The 16,638-nt window shown below is 39.3% G+C and overlaps 1 protein-coding gene across 1 annotated transcript in view; it reads left to right on the top strand.

Annotated features, from left to right (window-relative positions):
- fstl5 (follistatin-like 5) overlaps positions 1-16,638 on the top strand; it is a 209,376-nt gene that overhangs the window by 11,710 nt on the left and 181,028 nt on the right. Inside the window, exon 2 of the mRNA XM_037675152.1 lies at positions 7,083-7,223. Coding sequence (XP_037531080.1) covers positions 7,092-7,223 — 132 coding nt within the window. The 5' untranslated portion in view covers positions 7,083-7,091. The remainder of the gene's footprint in view (positions 1-7,082; positions 7,224-16,638) is intronic.

Genomic DNA, 16,638 nt, shown 5'->3' with positions numbered 1-16,638 from the left:
TCCAACAATTACAACTTTGGACTTGGGGCTTTTATGCAAACACTGATGCACACTTTATGTATGCTGACCCGACATTCCCACATGTCTCCTTAGACAACACGTTGTGCGAACCACCATCAACTTTATAACTTTCTCTGGGATTCAGGTCGATGTTGGTTTTATGGCTAAGCATTGCTGTTTCAGAGTTTTTAAAATTAAGATGTGGCTATTTCTTATTTTAATTCATCTTAGTAAGCAGAAACTCCCAACCTTGAAACAGAAGACCATTTCTTTACTTGTTTAAAGAAGCACAGTTTTCTTTAGAATAAAAGCTGTTACTGACGTCGGGCGGACTCTAAATTGTCCCTAGGTGAGAGAGAGAGTGAATGGTTGTTTGTCTCGTTTGTCTCTACGTGTCCCTGTGATGGACTTGACACCTGTCCAGGTGTTCCTTCTGGAGACCTGTCCATGGTGTCCCCTGCCTCTCATTTCGTGACTGTTGGATATGGGCATCAGTGATCCTCATGATCTGAAAAGGAAGACGTTTGTGAAGATGATGGATATCTGTATATGTGTGTATGGACATTACTGATGTCAAATATTCACCAAGGATGGTACCTGAAGGTCCAGACCAGCTACATTTTATTTATTTGTTTTACATTTAACTTGAAATATTTTGTTTTTATATTTAACTGACATTTTAAATATTTTTTCTTCTTTTTGCCCAAAGTCACAGTGAATATTTTCGTGTCCCAGTTAGTCTTTTAAAATCACCACTCGGCTTTAGCTAGTTAGGTTTATATCCTGTTCTTTTTTAACAGGCACAGACGTGCACACCATAAATACATTAACATTATTTAAATCAATGCCGTCATGTGCTTGACATGTCAATAACTCTAATTTAATAGCCAAAATAAAAACTGTTCATGTTTTCTCAAGTTTATTGTCAGCAGAATAAAAAAAAACAAGGTGATGACAAAGTTTTTGAACAGCGCTGTTATTTCTTCAGTGTCAGGAGGGCAGCATGCACGGTTTATCAACAGCTCTGAAACATGAAGAAAAACATTATTTTTTACAAGCTTGGCTTGTCATCCACAGAGACGCTTGGTGCAGGATTCTAAAATCATTTCTGCCTTATCCCCGCTCCATCCTGTATCTTATCTATTTATTGTTGCCTCAGTGCGATGCTCGCCATGCAAGGTTTAAGAGTTAGCTCTGTGAACTTCAGCTGAGAGTTTGGTTTTTGCATTATCTCATTAAAGTGTTGGTATTTAGCTCTACCACTACGAGCGCACAAAGTCCCCACATTGTAGACAATGCAAGTAGCCACCGAACTGGCCATGCATGACGTTTTGTATTCTAAATACTTTCAGACATGTTTGTACGGTGCGTCACATTCAAAGCTGCATTAAAGCTGCATTTTCACAGAGTGGCTGAAAAACAACAAAAAAACAAACGGTTGGTTCAAGAGCTGAAATTAGAAACGACTCCAATAAATAAAAAATGCCTTTATCAGTACTTTGTTCAGATCAGGACATCCCAGTTGATCTAAATTGATCCTAAATGGTTTTTGTATATAAATATAAACTCCATTGAAAACAGGTGGAAGCATTTTTGGAATCAGTGTCGTCTTGTTGGCAGTTTAAGAAACAATAGGATTGTTTTATAATTAGGAAAAAATAATGTTTTTATTGCTTTCCTGTCACCTCTTTCTCAGTCAGTTGGACAGATGGCTGCCATCCTGAGTCTGGTTCTGCTGGAGCTTTCTTCCTGTTAAAAGGAAGTTTTTCCTGCCCACTGTTACCTTTGTGCTAACTCAGGATGGGGGGACAAAGCAGAGGTTTGAAGCAATCTACTGGCTTTCTTGGAACATTTTTAATAAATGTCATTTTACAATGAATGCAAATGTTCTTTGTATGAAGTTTGTTGTGAATTGTCCCTATATAAATGAACATTTGGTTGTCTCCAATATGTGTAAAACTGTACAGGTAAGCACAGGTAATTTCATTAAGCTCAATTGTCTTTGACTAAAACTGTTGAGGCACAACTGGTAGAGCTGCTGCCTCTCAGCGAGCAGGTCCCTGGTTCAAAACCCTGGTCCAGGGGCCTTTCTGGGTGGAGTTTGCATGTTCTCTCCGTGCATGCGTGGGTTTTCTCCGGGTACTCCGGTTTCCTCCCACAGACCAAAAACATGCATGTTAGGCTGATTGGTAACTCTAAATTGTCCCTAGGTGTGAGTGAGAGAGTGAATGGTTGTTTGTCTCGTTTGTCTCTATGTGGCCCTGTGATGGACTGGAGACCCGTCCAGGGTGTACCCCGCCCCTCGCACAGTGATTGCTGGACATGGGCACCAGCGACCCCCGTGACCCAAAATGGAATAAGCGGGTAAAGAAAATGGATGGATGGATGGATAAAACTGTTGAAGCATATTTGGTTGAGAGTTATGAATGTATACATTGTGTTTTTATATTGAGGCGGAGATCTCTGAGAACATATTCCCTCCTGCCTTGAGAACCTGCTGGCTTCTAAAACAATCTCTTTTCTTGACGTGGAGACCTTGACTCCTACAAGTCAAACCTCAGTAAATCATACCTTCTCTTTTTCACCATTCTGTCACTGAGGTTACTAAACTGTTGAAAGGTCTGGATACTAGAAAACCTGCAGGCCCTGATGACCTCCCTCCTTATTTCTTAAGTCTAGCTGCACAAATCATAGCAGAGCCGGTGTCATACATTTTTAATCTGTCCATACAACATGATACTGTCCCAGATGCTTGGAAAACAGTGTTCTACCATTACTGAAGGGAGGAGACCTCACTACACTGAACAACTACCGACCAATTTCCAAACTCTGTATTTGAGCTAAGGTCTTAGAAAAACTGGTAAATACTCAAATCCAGAAGTATTTTGACCCACCATTTTATCTCAATAACTGCTTGGCTAAAGGTTTGCATGAAAATGATGATGTTGAAGCTTTGGATGTTAAGGATTATTGTGCTGCACTTTACTTAGACCTGTCCAAAACCTTTGATACTCTGGATCATGACATCTTCTGCCACATGCTCTCAGGTATTGGCTTCTCAGATCACACTGTTGGCTGGTTTTCAAACTATCTCTCACGTCGGAGGCAATATGTTCGACATGACGGTACTTCATCTAGCTACCTAACGGTCACTAATGGTGTGCCACAAGGCTCAGTTTTAGGATCCTTTTACAATTTATATAAATAATGTAGGTCAAAACATACATGTCACATCCTTGCATCTCTATGCTGATGATACAATTGTTTATTGTTCGTAGTTAGTATGTTGTCTGTTTAAAACAGGTCTCTCTTGTAAATGTCCTTGTGACGCAATGAGACTAACATGTAGAATTAAAGGTTAATGAATGAATGAGGCCGACTCGTCAACGGCCATGGATCTGTGCCGCTGACACTAACTGGTACAGGACGAGGAAATGCCCACTGAACTCCACTGCTGTAGAAAAGTCGGAAGCTGATTCTGTGACAATGTAACCCGTCATGAAATCAGCTCTTGCAAGTAAAATGCCAGTTAAAATCTTCATCTACCGCTGAGTCTGGTTCTTTTGATTAAACCACGTTAGTGACCAGCATCCTGCAGATGTTGGCCCATCAGAAACCCATTTAACAACGAGACGCCTCACAGAAGTTTGTTGATTTAGATCATAACAATAAGTGAACAGTTGATGTTAAGTGATACAGTATTGATGCCTTTGGTTCAAAATGTCTTTACAGGAGATTATAAATTCAGTCAATTACAGTATTTTAAAATTGATTTAGGATCTTTCTAGAAACTTTGCCTTTAGACTTGTTATCTAACTAAAATTAATAAATAATGAACTGATCAAAGAACAATTGTCATGGCTGAAAGTTTGGTTTTAAGAAAACTGTGTTATCTGGTTTGTCTTATTAGGCATAACAATGTTTCAGTAAATTAAATGAGGGGAGTTTAATGGGTTAGTAGGTAGGCTGATAATGATTTAAACATGAAGGAAGTCATTCACTTCAAATATGATCAGCCTTTAAATGGCCTATTATCAGTTATATTCCCCATTATGTAGCGTTCAGACTGTCCCTCCTCAACCTTCTAGAGGGTTTAAAGGTACGTTGTTAGCGCTGATAATAGGCTTACGTGGTTAGGTTCAGAGTAAAGGGTCTGGGGGTTAAGTTTAGGGTCAGGGTTAGGAAAAGCGTTATTGACAAAGCTGACAAAATCAACAACACTTCATGTACCCGTGTGCGACGCTGCATATCATCAGCGATATAAAGATCACTTTAAAACTGCTAGGAGGTAGGAGGGACAATAACATCCATTTAATGAGCTGATAACATCCGACGCTGAGGAAATTAATTATTATTAAAGTTATCGTTAAACTGTTGGACAAAAAGTTCTGAAATGTGTACTGTCTAACAGTTGTCTGTTCAACCAATTTGTAGATGTGATCTTTATGTTTTAAGTGTTTTTTTTTTTTTTTTTTTCAGTATCTATCAAAATGTGTAGATTTTATTTCATTTTGCCTTAAGGGAAATGTTTGAAATAAAATAAATGGCTTCAAAGCTGTATCAGTGCAGAAAACCTGAAGCCATCAGGGATCTCAGGAAGACAACAGAAGTCTCAAAAAGTCACAAAGATCAAACTTCAGTGTTTGCTGTTGGTCCAGAACATCACAGTGACATGCTTGTGTTCTGGTGGAACCTCCTGTGAGTTTCTTGTGTGCTCAGATGTCTGCCTCGACGGTTCCATTGTTGTCAGACTCTGTCACTCCGCTAGGACAAGGAAGCGGGGTCACCAAGCTGCTGTCAGTCATCTCCGTCCACTGAAGGACGAGCAGGCACTGGAGCTTTGAGGTGGTTCAGACCGTACAGCTCAGTGTTTGTCTGCAAACGGCTACAAAACAGTAAATTAGACGTGTAAACAGCAGCTGACAGAGTTTTAAGGAAACACTGAGGATACAAATGATGAAATTCATAAAGCAAGAAACAATCTGCACATTTTTTTCTTTAAATTGATGGTTAATGGCCTTAAAGTAAACACTTATAAGCAAAAATATGTTTATCTACAGGAACAGTGGAAGTGACTGAAAATGGGTCCAAAATGGAACGTACCTTCCATATTTGATTACCTGCACACGCAGACGATGTAGGTCAGTTATGTGATTAATGCTCTCTGGTGTTTTGGTGGATTCAGCAGAATGCTTTGTTGTCCCTTGTTGTAGATTGAAGTGGGGCACTTGGAAATACCCCTGTCCCTCTGTCCATCTGTCCCTCTGTCCCTGCATGGTGTGGTGTGAGAATTATAACTTCAAAAATAAGGGACGTACCAACTTCCTGTTTTAGTGTGCGACTTCATGTAGGCGTAAGAAAGATTATTTTTTCACTACAACAAAGTTCATGCTCAATCATCCAGGTATCAAATCCAGTAATTCTCAGTCAGGTCATCTAGACAGTTTGTTTTTTATAGAGACGTTTCGCCCTCTATCCAGAGGGCTTCATCAGTCAGAGGAGTTCCAGTAAACTGTTTCCCCACCAAGCAGTAAACTCCTTAAGGATGCATTCACACCAGCCCTGTTTGGTCCACTTTAATCGAACTCTAGCTCGTTTTCCTAGAAAGTCCAATTCATTTGGGTGTGTGTGAACGCGCCATCGAACTCTGTCACGGAACAAAAAGGTGAACTCTGGCCCGGGCTAAAACCCAGGTCTCGGTAGAAGAAAACTCCAGCGCGGTTCGAGTACAGTGTGAATGTAATCAGACCGGGCCCCGCTCCACAAGCAGGAAGTGGAGTACAGCGCAGGACAAACAAACACGCATTTCTCTTACCACCAGCAGTCGCATGCCGAAGTGTCCCTGGGCAAGACACTGAACCCTTCATTGTCTTCGATGTGCGTCCCGTCAGTGTATGGATGTGATAAATCTCTGATTAGTCTTTGTATAGATATAGTAGAGTGCTCTATGAATGTGTGTGTTGGAGGTAAATGAGGACACATTGTTGTAAAGAGCTTTGAGTATCTTTATTAGATATAAAGGTGCTATCTAAGTACTGTCCATTTACCATTTACTTGCTCTGCCATTGCTCCTGGTGGTGGATAAAATGGTTCCCTCCACTAACCAGTATATGCCACTGCCCGGGACAAGCAAGAAAACAACAACAACAAAATACCTCTTTTATTTGACACAGTTCAATTCTTACCCACTTGATTATCCTGCAACAACAACCCTAAGGTTTATTTTCATTCTCTGTTTAATTTCAATCCACAAAAACTTTTCTTGAAAACTACAAACACTAAATATGCAAATCATGTTGCAACAGGAGACATGGGTGCACCGTTTGTTTATACTGGGTGAGGACCTGCATTTCCACACTGCATTCAGAATATCTGGAACACTGCTGGAGTGAACTCTTTCAAACCTTCTGATACAGCCCAGGATAACCCTTGTCCTTTGTTTTATTGTGCATTCATTGCTACACAACGTGCACATTGTGTTGAAAGAGGATACTACATGTTCACTGTCTTCATCGATGCTGTTTTTGTGACAGATATTTCACCAGGCACGTTTTATTTTATTTTCTTTTTTTACCAAGTCTTGTTTTATTTAATTCGTGACATGCAAAGGTCACACTTGTTCCCTCGCAGCATAATGAATAATTGAAAGTGCATTAATAGTAGAGCTGTAAATGTTTTCACTCTTCTGTATATATATATATATGTTTTGAACTGCGTCGTTGCAGGCCTGCACCGGAGCTGCTGCAGATCTTATTCTCCAACACATCCGTTACTTGATTTAGACACTCAGCCTAATTAATCCACGGCCCTCACTTTAATTGCCTTCATATATTGGCTCTTTGTCTTTCTTATCTAGATTTTCTCTTGACGTCTATTTCCCCATAATTGATTCAAAAAGAGATCTAATCTCCTTGCAGAGTGTGGGGCACGTATTGATAGCTTAAGTTTAAACTGCGACAGCTTCGCAGTTCTCATTGTCTACACTAATTACAGCACGCTTGATGAATCGGCCTGGCCGGCCGGTGATGAACCTTCAGAGCACTGGAGGAGAGAACTCACCGCTCTCGTTTGGTTTTTGACAGGAAGGACCAATGAAGACAGCTCGATGCTGGTCGGTTGCCTTCCTACTGTTGGGGCTCGCCGTGCTTGGCAACAATGGGAGACCAAACAAGGAGGGCTATGGGTCACCCCCCTATCGACCAGTCATGAAGTTCCGACACAAGGTATTGATTGCCCTCATTTTTAATTTGCTGTCTGCAACAAGAAGACTTTGTTTTTGCCAAGTCTGAAGGCAATTGCAATAAGATTTATTTTGATGCCTCGCATGACTCTGGTCTTTGTTTTTCCTTTTTGCCTACTGGAACATATAAAAGACAAATCATTATCCCTCCCATTGCGCCAGGAGGCATTATTTCCAAAGAAATCAGATTGATGTGAAGCATGTCTGAGCAAAGAAAAGATGTTTTCATGACATTTCAACTGAGTGTTTTAAGTGAAAGATGTAATTGAATTCTTATTGACCAAATGATAGAGTGCAGCTCCCACAGGCAAAACATGCTGCTTTTATTAATTTCACCTGCTGCTTTCAGAGAACAAGAATTTATTTTTAATGCTTCAAACTGTTTGCATGTGATGTTTAAGTATTTTATTTGGTTATGTGTCATATCGGACTACATGGGTTGGTTTGGACCACATGAAGAAGGCAAAAGGTTGTTTAAGGTTAAAGCAGACTGTTTTATCATAATTCAATAGTTGGATTCAGTCCTTTTTTACACTCTGCTCAGTAGTGAGCACTTCTTCCACGAGAAGAGTCGGCTCTGACTAAAGATAAAACAGGGTTTGTTGTTTGCTTCTGCTTTTAAGCCAGCCTGACACCTCCAGACTAAATATTGCTTTTAACATATTTTGAGAGGTCGTGGCAGGCAAGGAGGCAAATCTGCTCAAACTGAAAGGAAAAGACGGTGATTCCAGAGGGTAGACGGGGTGCGCCGGGGAAAAGGCACAAGCGAGAACAGATGGTGGAAATGACATTAGACTGTATCACAGACAAAAGATGGAAGCTGGAAGGGTGAAAATATGTTAAACGGACACAATGGGTGAATACTTTAACCAACTAAACTGCTCCGGGGGCCACAGGTGCTGAGAGCCAGCAGCTCAGGGGCCGGACAACTAAAGTCATTATGTAAATAATCCAAGTATGATCCGTTACCATTAAAATTTGTTTATTTTGTTGCATTGAATCATAAGTGCAACTGGAGAAATTGCATTTCCTGCGAAAGCGCAGTGTGAATGCGTATTGCTGAAGAACTTGCTGAAAAACAGCTGGCATCAGCTACAATCATGCTGAAATGTAGCTGAAATGGAAGAACAAGCCTAAGTTAGTAGAAGAACGCAGAAAGAACCCATATTTGCTGAATTCAGTTTAAATATACAGAAATTAGCAAAAAATTAGGACTTTTGCTAAAAGTAGCTGAAAAGTAGTTGAAAAGGCATAAATGCATTTAAACTACCAGAAAAAAGCAAATAGAGTTGGAATGAGACCCCGCAAATGTGGAATTAGTTGAAAAAGAGCAAATTAGCATAAAAAGGCTAAATAGAAGTTGAAATAGCAGAAAAGCTAAAAGTAGCAGAAATAACTTGAAAAGAAAAGTTAATTAGGCTGAAAAGAAGCAGAAATGACCACACACACAAAAAAATCTGAAAACAGCTGAAATTAGTTAAAAAATGCTAAAAAGATAGCCGTTTTCAGCTATCTTTAGAAGAAGCTAGAACAACCAGAAGAAAGGAGAAATAGCACATTTCCCCAATTAGGCTGAAATGAGCAGAAATAAGCACAGAAAGTGAAAATTATCTTAAAAAAGCTAAAATTTGCAAAAGAAAAACAGCTGAAAAGTATCTTAAATATCAGAAAAAAGCCTAAATTTCCAGAAGGAAGTGGAGAGAGCACATTTTTGCTGAATTAGGCTGAAAAAGTTGAAATGAGTGCAAAATATGTTGCATTAGCTGAAAAAGCTAAAATTAGCATAAAACGGCTACATAATAGCTGAAATAGCAGAAAAGGCTGAAATGTGCATAAATAAGCTAATATTTGCAGAAAGAAGTTAGAAGAAGCACACAAACATTGTAGTTAGCAGAAAAAAAAATCTAAAGATCCCAAAACAGCTGGAAAAACAGCTAAAATTAGCTGAAAGAAGCTGGAAAAAGTTTAATTTGCAGCCAGAAGCTGAAAGAAGCTGAAGCAGAACAAAATGTGAAAGTGGCAGAAAAAAGGTTGTAAACAGATTTAAAGATCTGAAGGATGTAAAATGAGTTCAATTTATATTCTGAGTGGCAGAAAAGCCTAAAAGCTAAAGTTGCACCAATACCAAACGTCGCAGCAGGATTGTCCTGAAAGAGCTGAACATTTTGATTTAAGATTTGTTGAAATAGATTAAAACTGTGGGACAAGAACGATGCTGAAAAATATACAGAAGAAAAATGGATCTCAATGGAGTGAATGCTTCATAAACATTCACACAGTAAACAGAACCCAAAACTCAAAGATATATTTATTATCATTATATTATTATTATTATTATTTTTTTTTTTTAATGAACTCATTGGTGGACCCGACTGAAGTCGCCCGCAGGCCTCATCCAGTCCGCGGGCCGCCAGTTGATTATCCCTGCTTTAACGTTTTGAAGCAATATTCTTTATAAAATGCTTTAAAAACATGTAAAATAAACATATAAGCTTTGAAAAAAACATTTTTTACAAAAGTTTTCCTCTAATGCAAATTAAGAACATTTTGTAATATATATGTAGAAGTAAACACGCTCATTTAAAGTTTGGACGCTTCATGTGGAGTTGAAGAGAAGTGAATGATCTTTATTCCACTTCTGCTGAGAAACTGTTCGATCCGAGTCTTACGGGACCACACGACAGTTTTTCTAAACCTCCATTGTGTCCTCCATACTTTGTATCGCTCTCCAGCCCACATTTCCCTGGTTAAAAATGTTTCTGTTAGATCTTGTAAAGAGTATACTTTGATGTCTGGCGAGGATGTAATGAGATTTTTCTCATCGTTCACACTGTTTGGCAGAGGATTTTGAGAAAAGAGCATTTCTCCATCAATACTCTAAAGTGCAGCTGATCTTGGGGAGAGTCGTTACCAAAATCTGCCAAATCCGCTTAAAGGAGGATGAGCCTGTTCACACGAAACTGTTGTCATATGCAAGGCTGCAAGACTTGGTTTGGAAGATGGCTGAATAAATGCAACTTGGTTAAATGAAATAGATACATAAATAAAATAAAAAAAACGAAGATGTTTGGCAACTTTGCATGAAACCAGAAATAAAATACTATTAATCAGTTTTTCTAAGCAACAGAAATAAATAAATGTGATTTTTCATTCTGCAAGTTTGTGAAAGATAATCGAAACTCATCCTACTGGATTATGAATAGAAACAAAGAATTATTTCTCTTAGCCTTTGAACGAAAGTAGTTTATTACCTATATATATATATATATATATATATATATATATATATATATATATATATATATAATTTATTTGCTTTCCTAGGGATGCATGATATTATCGGCATGATATCGGTATCGTCCGATATCAATAAAGTTAAATATCGAACATCGGCCATTCCATCAAAAAAAAAAAACTCACCGATATAAAATGCACTGTTTTTTTAAATATATATTATATATTTTTCATTAATTCAACTTTATTTAAACAGGTTAGTCCCATTGAGCCAAGTTGACTCATTTACAAGAGAGACCTGAATATTGAGACCGGGTATTATAAACTTATACAGCATTACATCATTTTTAGCCCTTTTTGGCATCTGCTTTTGGTAGCAGGCCAAACTGACAAAGACCATGCAGAATAATGTAGTATTTTAATTCCACAGCAGAGAAAGTTATGTAGTCTCTGTGAGTAAGTCTAGGAAAAAAAAATATTGGTATTGGTTATTGGCCAAATATGTTTTAGCATATCAACATATCGGCCAAAAATCCAATATTGTGCATCCCTAATTTCTTCAAAATCAGAATTAGCAGCGTGTGGATACCTAATGTAGCCATATTCTTTTTTTTTTTCCAATTCACATTGATGTTTTGCCCTTTCCTCTGGAGAGCAGCTTTGAAACAGACACACAAGGTCAAAGGCAGACAAACGCAGAGTAGAGAAACTTGAATCAATTGGGAAATAACAAAATGCAAACCACTCAAACATGTTGAGAATAAAAGAACTGAACACAGACGTCCTTCTCACATAATCAAACTCCTTCTTTCCGTTTCTTATTCCCCATTTTTTTAATTGTTGGGAGACCCTCCATGTTGTTCTTTAAAACCATAAACTGTGTTTGTGTTGTAGCAGTTATAGGGACAGGTCGACGTGCATTTAATGAAAAATGAGCATGCATGGTATCACATGCATGCTCTACACTGATCTGCCGAGATAACATTTAAAACATTTCACAGGATATATTCAGTGCGTTTGTTTTTCACCAACTGGCTTGAACTCATACGTAATGCTGCAGCGTCCACAGGCGGGTTATGTCATCTTCTTTATTCGGAAGGATGAGTTTAAAGGAGACAGAATTAAAAAAAACAAAATCTGAACAAGTTACCAAAAAATAAATAAATAAAAATAAATCAGCTGGTCCTGACAGGTGTTAGACTTTTCTATGTAAACTCATGCAACATACATTAAAGATAATATCAGAAATTCATTTTCACTGCTTTTATTTGTATGGTTGTGTAAATTTGGTTTATAAAAAGTGTGCATAAAAAATGTTTTTAAATAAAAATGTTTTTCAATTTGGCCTCAGTGAATACTGATCATAGCTTATGACACCAACTTTAATTAGTTAAAGTCAGTATTATTATATGTTGTCTCTACTTGTCGGTGCTGTGCACAGCAGCGCCGTCTAATCATGTAGACTCAGAATCTGCGATGGCTACAGTCCAACAAGACACTTTTAAGCTTTAAGCTTTAGCTGTAGCTGACGGTAAACTCATGCTTGGTGCTGTCTGCAAGGTTTCTTTGTCTTACTGCAGCAACTCGAGTGATGCACGCAGGGATTGAGTGTTTTTAGGTAGCTGGTTGCTTTTATAAGTTAGAACGTTGTCTTATTAACTAAATAACGAAGCAACGTTTGATAAAACTGTCTGTCTAAACTGTTGTAATCCAGCTTTAACTTGTTGTTACGTTACGTTGTTAGCTGGTTAGCACAGAGGAAAACAACGTGCCGAGGCAGCACACATGCGCATTAGGTGAAGGTACAAAATTCACAGCGCCATCTAATGACCCGGCATGGTAACTACAGCGGATTCGGGAGGGTGGGGGGGGTGGGGGGAATCCTCCGGATGCATGTAAACCCAAAATGCTACCGTATCAACGCAAATCTTTTCCTCTAATTAAAATACAAAAAAAGCCTATGTTTCCCCCCATTGTGTCCGTGTAAGTAGGGCATTGCTCTTGCCGAGGTCGGTCGCTTTTCCCCTCCCTCTCCACTTTGCTGCTCTGTCTGTCGATGAAACTGCTTGTGAGCCTCTCTCTACAAATCTTCCGAACCATAATTATAGACTTATTTTGATCAGTTGGTCCCTCAACTCAATTTACAACATTTCTTCGAAGAGAAGGCAGGCTTTAGGCGAGCCGATTTGCCCTGTTGGCACGCAGCTGGATATCTCATCGACTTGGAAGACTTGATGATGTGTCTATCTCTGCTGCCATTTGTGGATTTTAAGGACGCATATTTAATTGGATTTACGATAACTGGTTCCTGCTTTTTGGATTCGGCTGGTTGCTGGTTTTATCAACAATCAAGGAAGTCGTCGGCAGCAAATTTGGACCTGATCATGCTACTTGCCTTTATGATGGCTTGATTTGACCAGCTGGTCAAAGCAGATGGCCACTTGTCCTGAGCCTGGTTCTGCTGGAGATTTCTTCCTTTTAAAAAGGGAGTTTTTTCTTTCTACTGTTGCCACTGTGCTTGCTCAGGATGGGAGACTGCGACGAAGCCAAGATTCAACTTGTCTGCTAGATTCCTTAGATAGAGATCTTTATTATTTGGCTTTTATGTATGTGAATGTTTCTGTAAAGTGCCCTGAGACAACTTTGTTGTGAACTGGCGCTATATAAATAAACTGAATTAAATTGAATTGGTTTGTGCCTTGAGTACCCAGACTCAAATGCTTTGGGCAGAATGGATCAGATCTCGTGGATTTTACTCAGGCAAGTTCCATCGGTGTGGCCATGTATGGACATTTCAGAACCGTTTGGACCAACACAGACTCAAGGTAGATGTCATTAAGATCTGCCTGTCCCTAAACCAACTGTGTGTTTATCTGAATTCGGCTCCCTTGGCTGGTCTTGAAGTCCATATTATCTGAATTCACCTGGAGAACATGTAATCTGACGTCCCCCCCCCCCCCCCCCCGGAGGAATTTCCAACTGATCAACAAGAAGAAACCAGCTGAATAAACTTGTGTCATCATTTCAGGACTCTTGGAGTCCCATACATGTTTTCCTTGGCCATTCCCCGACATCACTCGAAAATGTTTACAGATCTCACCGGAGAACACTGGTTGATTATTTCATCCTTATCAGAACTCTTACAGTGCCCCCCGAGAGTGTCTATGGACATTGCTCTCTGCTCTCGTCATCTTCCCCCTCTGCGGAATGTCTATGTCACTCTGTGCTTGTTTGTGCAAGGTGTTTAATATTAGAGTTTTTCTTCTCAGTCAAGAAGAAAAAGTCTGATAGGAATTTTTTCTCCTCCAATTCCTACATGTGTCCAGTTTCACTACTTTTTTTCCTGTCTAAACAGATCACACTTGTATATGAGTCTTCTAGGCTCAATCTGACTTATCTGTCTAAATAAAGGTTGAATGAATGAATGAATGAATGTGAGCGCCCGGGTGTGACAAGACTAAATGTTTTGGTGGGATGAAGCTCGTTAGCCCGTCCCCAGTTTATATATTTATTTTTTCATATATTAGCTGCAGCCTTGTACAAGCCGCGGTGTTCAAAACATGTGGGAAAAAGTAGCGGCTTATAGTCCAGAAATTACAGTACATCTGACACATTTATATCCAATGCATACAATAGTCAAGAACAAGTGTAATATGTAAAGCAACAACTAAGTCAAAAAAGATTTGGCAACGTTACTGTCTTCATTGTAATATTTTAAACTAAGTTCTGGTGTCTTTCTGATAAAATTCCTGCCAAAATATTTCTCATCCCAGTTTGCTGCAGTTCTCACCAGTTGTATCTTTGCAACATCCTGAATAATTCAGCCACAGATTACACGAGCATCATTTTGCACCATTTGTCAAGCTGTTGTCTAGTGTATTTTAATTTACAAGTCTTTGATTATATTTTATTGTGTTTGTGTGTGTGTGTGTGTGTGTGTGTGTGTGTGGGGGGGGGGGGGTCATTTTAGTTTAATCAATTCAGAAATGAGTTGAGGAGAAGTACATGCAGTTGTTCCGGCCCTATTTTCAGTTAGTATTTTCTCTTTATATAACTCATCAAAAATGCTGATGCATAATTTTAATTCATGTCATCAAATCAGCCTTAAAGTGGTTTTTAATCAACCAACATCTCATTACACTTTACTCAAGCTGGGGATCCATTTATTTATTTTATCATCTCTAATTGAAATTTTCTCTTTTTGATTTTCTTTTTTGATAAAAATAAATTGACGCACATAATGAATGTATCTCTGCAGGTAGCTGGAATGTGACAAGACACTACAAAAATGATGTATTTGTTTTTCCACTCGAATGAAATTAATGTGCTAGGCGCTCTGATTACATCCCACAGGAACGTCATTACATCATCTGCATACGATTATAATTTGTCATGTAAGAGGACGGAGGTAAACCCTGCTCATCCATCTGCCTGTCAGCCACAACTGTGGAAACGTCTGACGGTGAACGCCACGTTGAAAGTCCTTTTCTAAATTATTCCAGATCCCTCCTGGATCATTTTCTCTGTTGTTGGATAGCTGGGAGGTTTTGGTCATTTTCTTGCCAAAACGGCTGAGTGAGCAAAGTAAACAGAAGGAGATGGAAGATAGACAACATATGTTTTTTATTCCGCTTCTGTTTTTAGATATAATAAATATTCATTTTAGTCTTATGACAAAGATATCAGGTAAACATGCATTCATTGAAGCTTTGAGTGCTGACGGCTCGTGTCTTCTTTTGAAGGACGGTATGTGACAGCGCAACAGGATCAGACACGACCTTACAAGCCTCCCCACACAGACTTCAATCACCGAGAGTCACTCAGCCATAAACATCTGGTCACACAAACAGTTTCAGAAAATGGCCGTCAAATCCAACACAAGGGGTCAAGTGTAGGACACACTGTCTAATCATAATGAGGTATATCAAAGAAGGAGATTGATGGTGTTCTCATCGATCTCCTCTAAGACCTTCAATGAAAGACTGAATATCACTAAGAGGCTCTGAGCATGTTTGGGGAAAAACTGCTGGACTTTGTAGATATGCAGGACTAAATCAAATTCTCAGTGCGTTTGTCACTTTGACATCAAACTGTTATTTCTAAACAAACAAAATGGAAGCAAGGACAACTGTGTGCAAAGCTTTATAATCCAGCTCTGGCTTGGCCACACGGCAAATCTAGATTAGCAGAGGATAATCAGGGTGGCTGAGAGAGAGAGAGAGAGAGTAAAGATGGTGAGTAAAGCAAATTGGATTGAGATAAAGGGGTAGGAAATGGGAGAAAGTGTAAAAATGCAAAGCGAGTGATGGCTTGATGCACCGAAGTGTTCGTTAACGGGCACTTTTTTAGCTTTAATGTGACTCCTGTCAGTAATGGGCTCATTGTCTTTCTCCTCTGCTGGTCACTTTTAGCCATAAACCCGTGTCACTAATGATAATAAACTCTCTACTTTCCAGTTTCCAAGCTTTGGGCTGACATTCTCCGAGCTTCTGTGTGGTTTGTTGAGCTGCAAAGCACATTTTGTATAGTGTCTAAGATATAAGAAGGAGTTGATGCTAATCCATGATGTCGACATGCGGTCCCAAAGCCGAGGGTTAGAACCCCACTGTGGATCATGACATACTGGAGGAGGGTCTGGTTGCTCTATACACTTTGTATAGCGCTGTATCAGTTTGGCAAAGGGCTGCGTGGTCTGCAGTAAAGCGTAGAGCGTTGCATGTCAGGTACAGTAGTCCCTCGCTACTTCGTGGCTCGTTTTATCGCAGACTCGCTCTATTGCGGTTTTTCAAAATAAGATCGGACAAGACATACACCTTTGTGCAGCCCACACTGCAGGATAAACTTTCTGCTGCAGCTGATCAGCTGCTCTCTGTGCAGAGCGGATAAGTGGGCGTGGCCAAAAGCGCTTGCAGGTGGCTGAGAGCAGAGGAAGCAGAGCTGAAATCATGACATTCTGTGCTCTTTTAGAGCGTTTAGAGTTTAGAAACATTGTATAGAATATTGCAAGAGTGTGGGAAGGGTTTAAAATAGCTTTATTTATATATATATAAATAAATAAATTACTAATTACTACTTGTACTACTTTTTCTACTTTGCAGTTTTTCACTTATTGCGGGTCTTCAGGGTGCGGATCCCCTGCGATAAACGAGGGACTACTGTATATC

The sequence above is a fragment of the Nematolebias whitei genome, chromosome 4 (assembly GCF_014905685.2).
Source record: "Nematolebias whitei isolate Nwh7 chromosome 4, NemWhi1, whole genome shotgun sequence".
In the NCBI taxonomy this organism is placed as follows: domain Eukaryota; kingdom Metazoa; phylum Chordata; class Actinopteri; order Cyprinodontiformes; family Rivulidae; genus Nematolebias; species Nematolebias whitei.
This window is presented reverse-complemented; position numbering and strand designations above follow the sequence as displayed.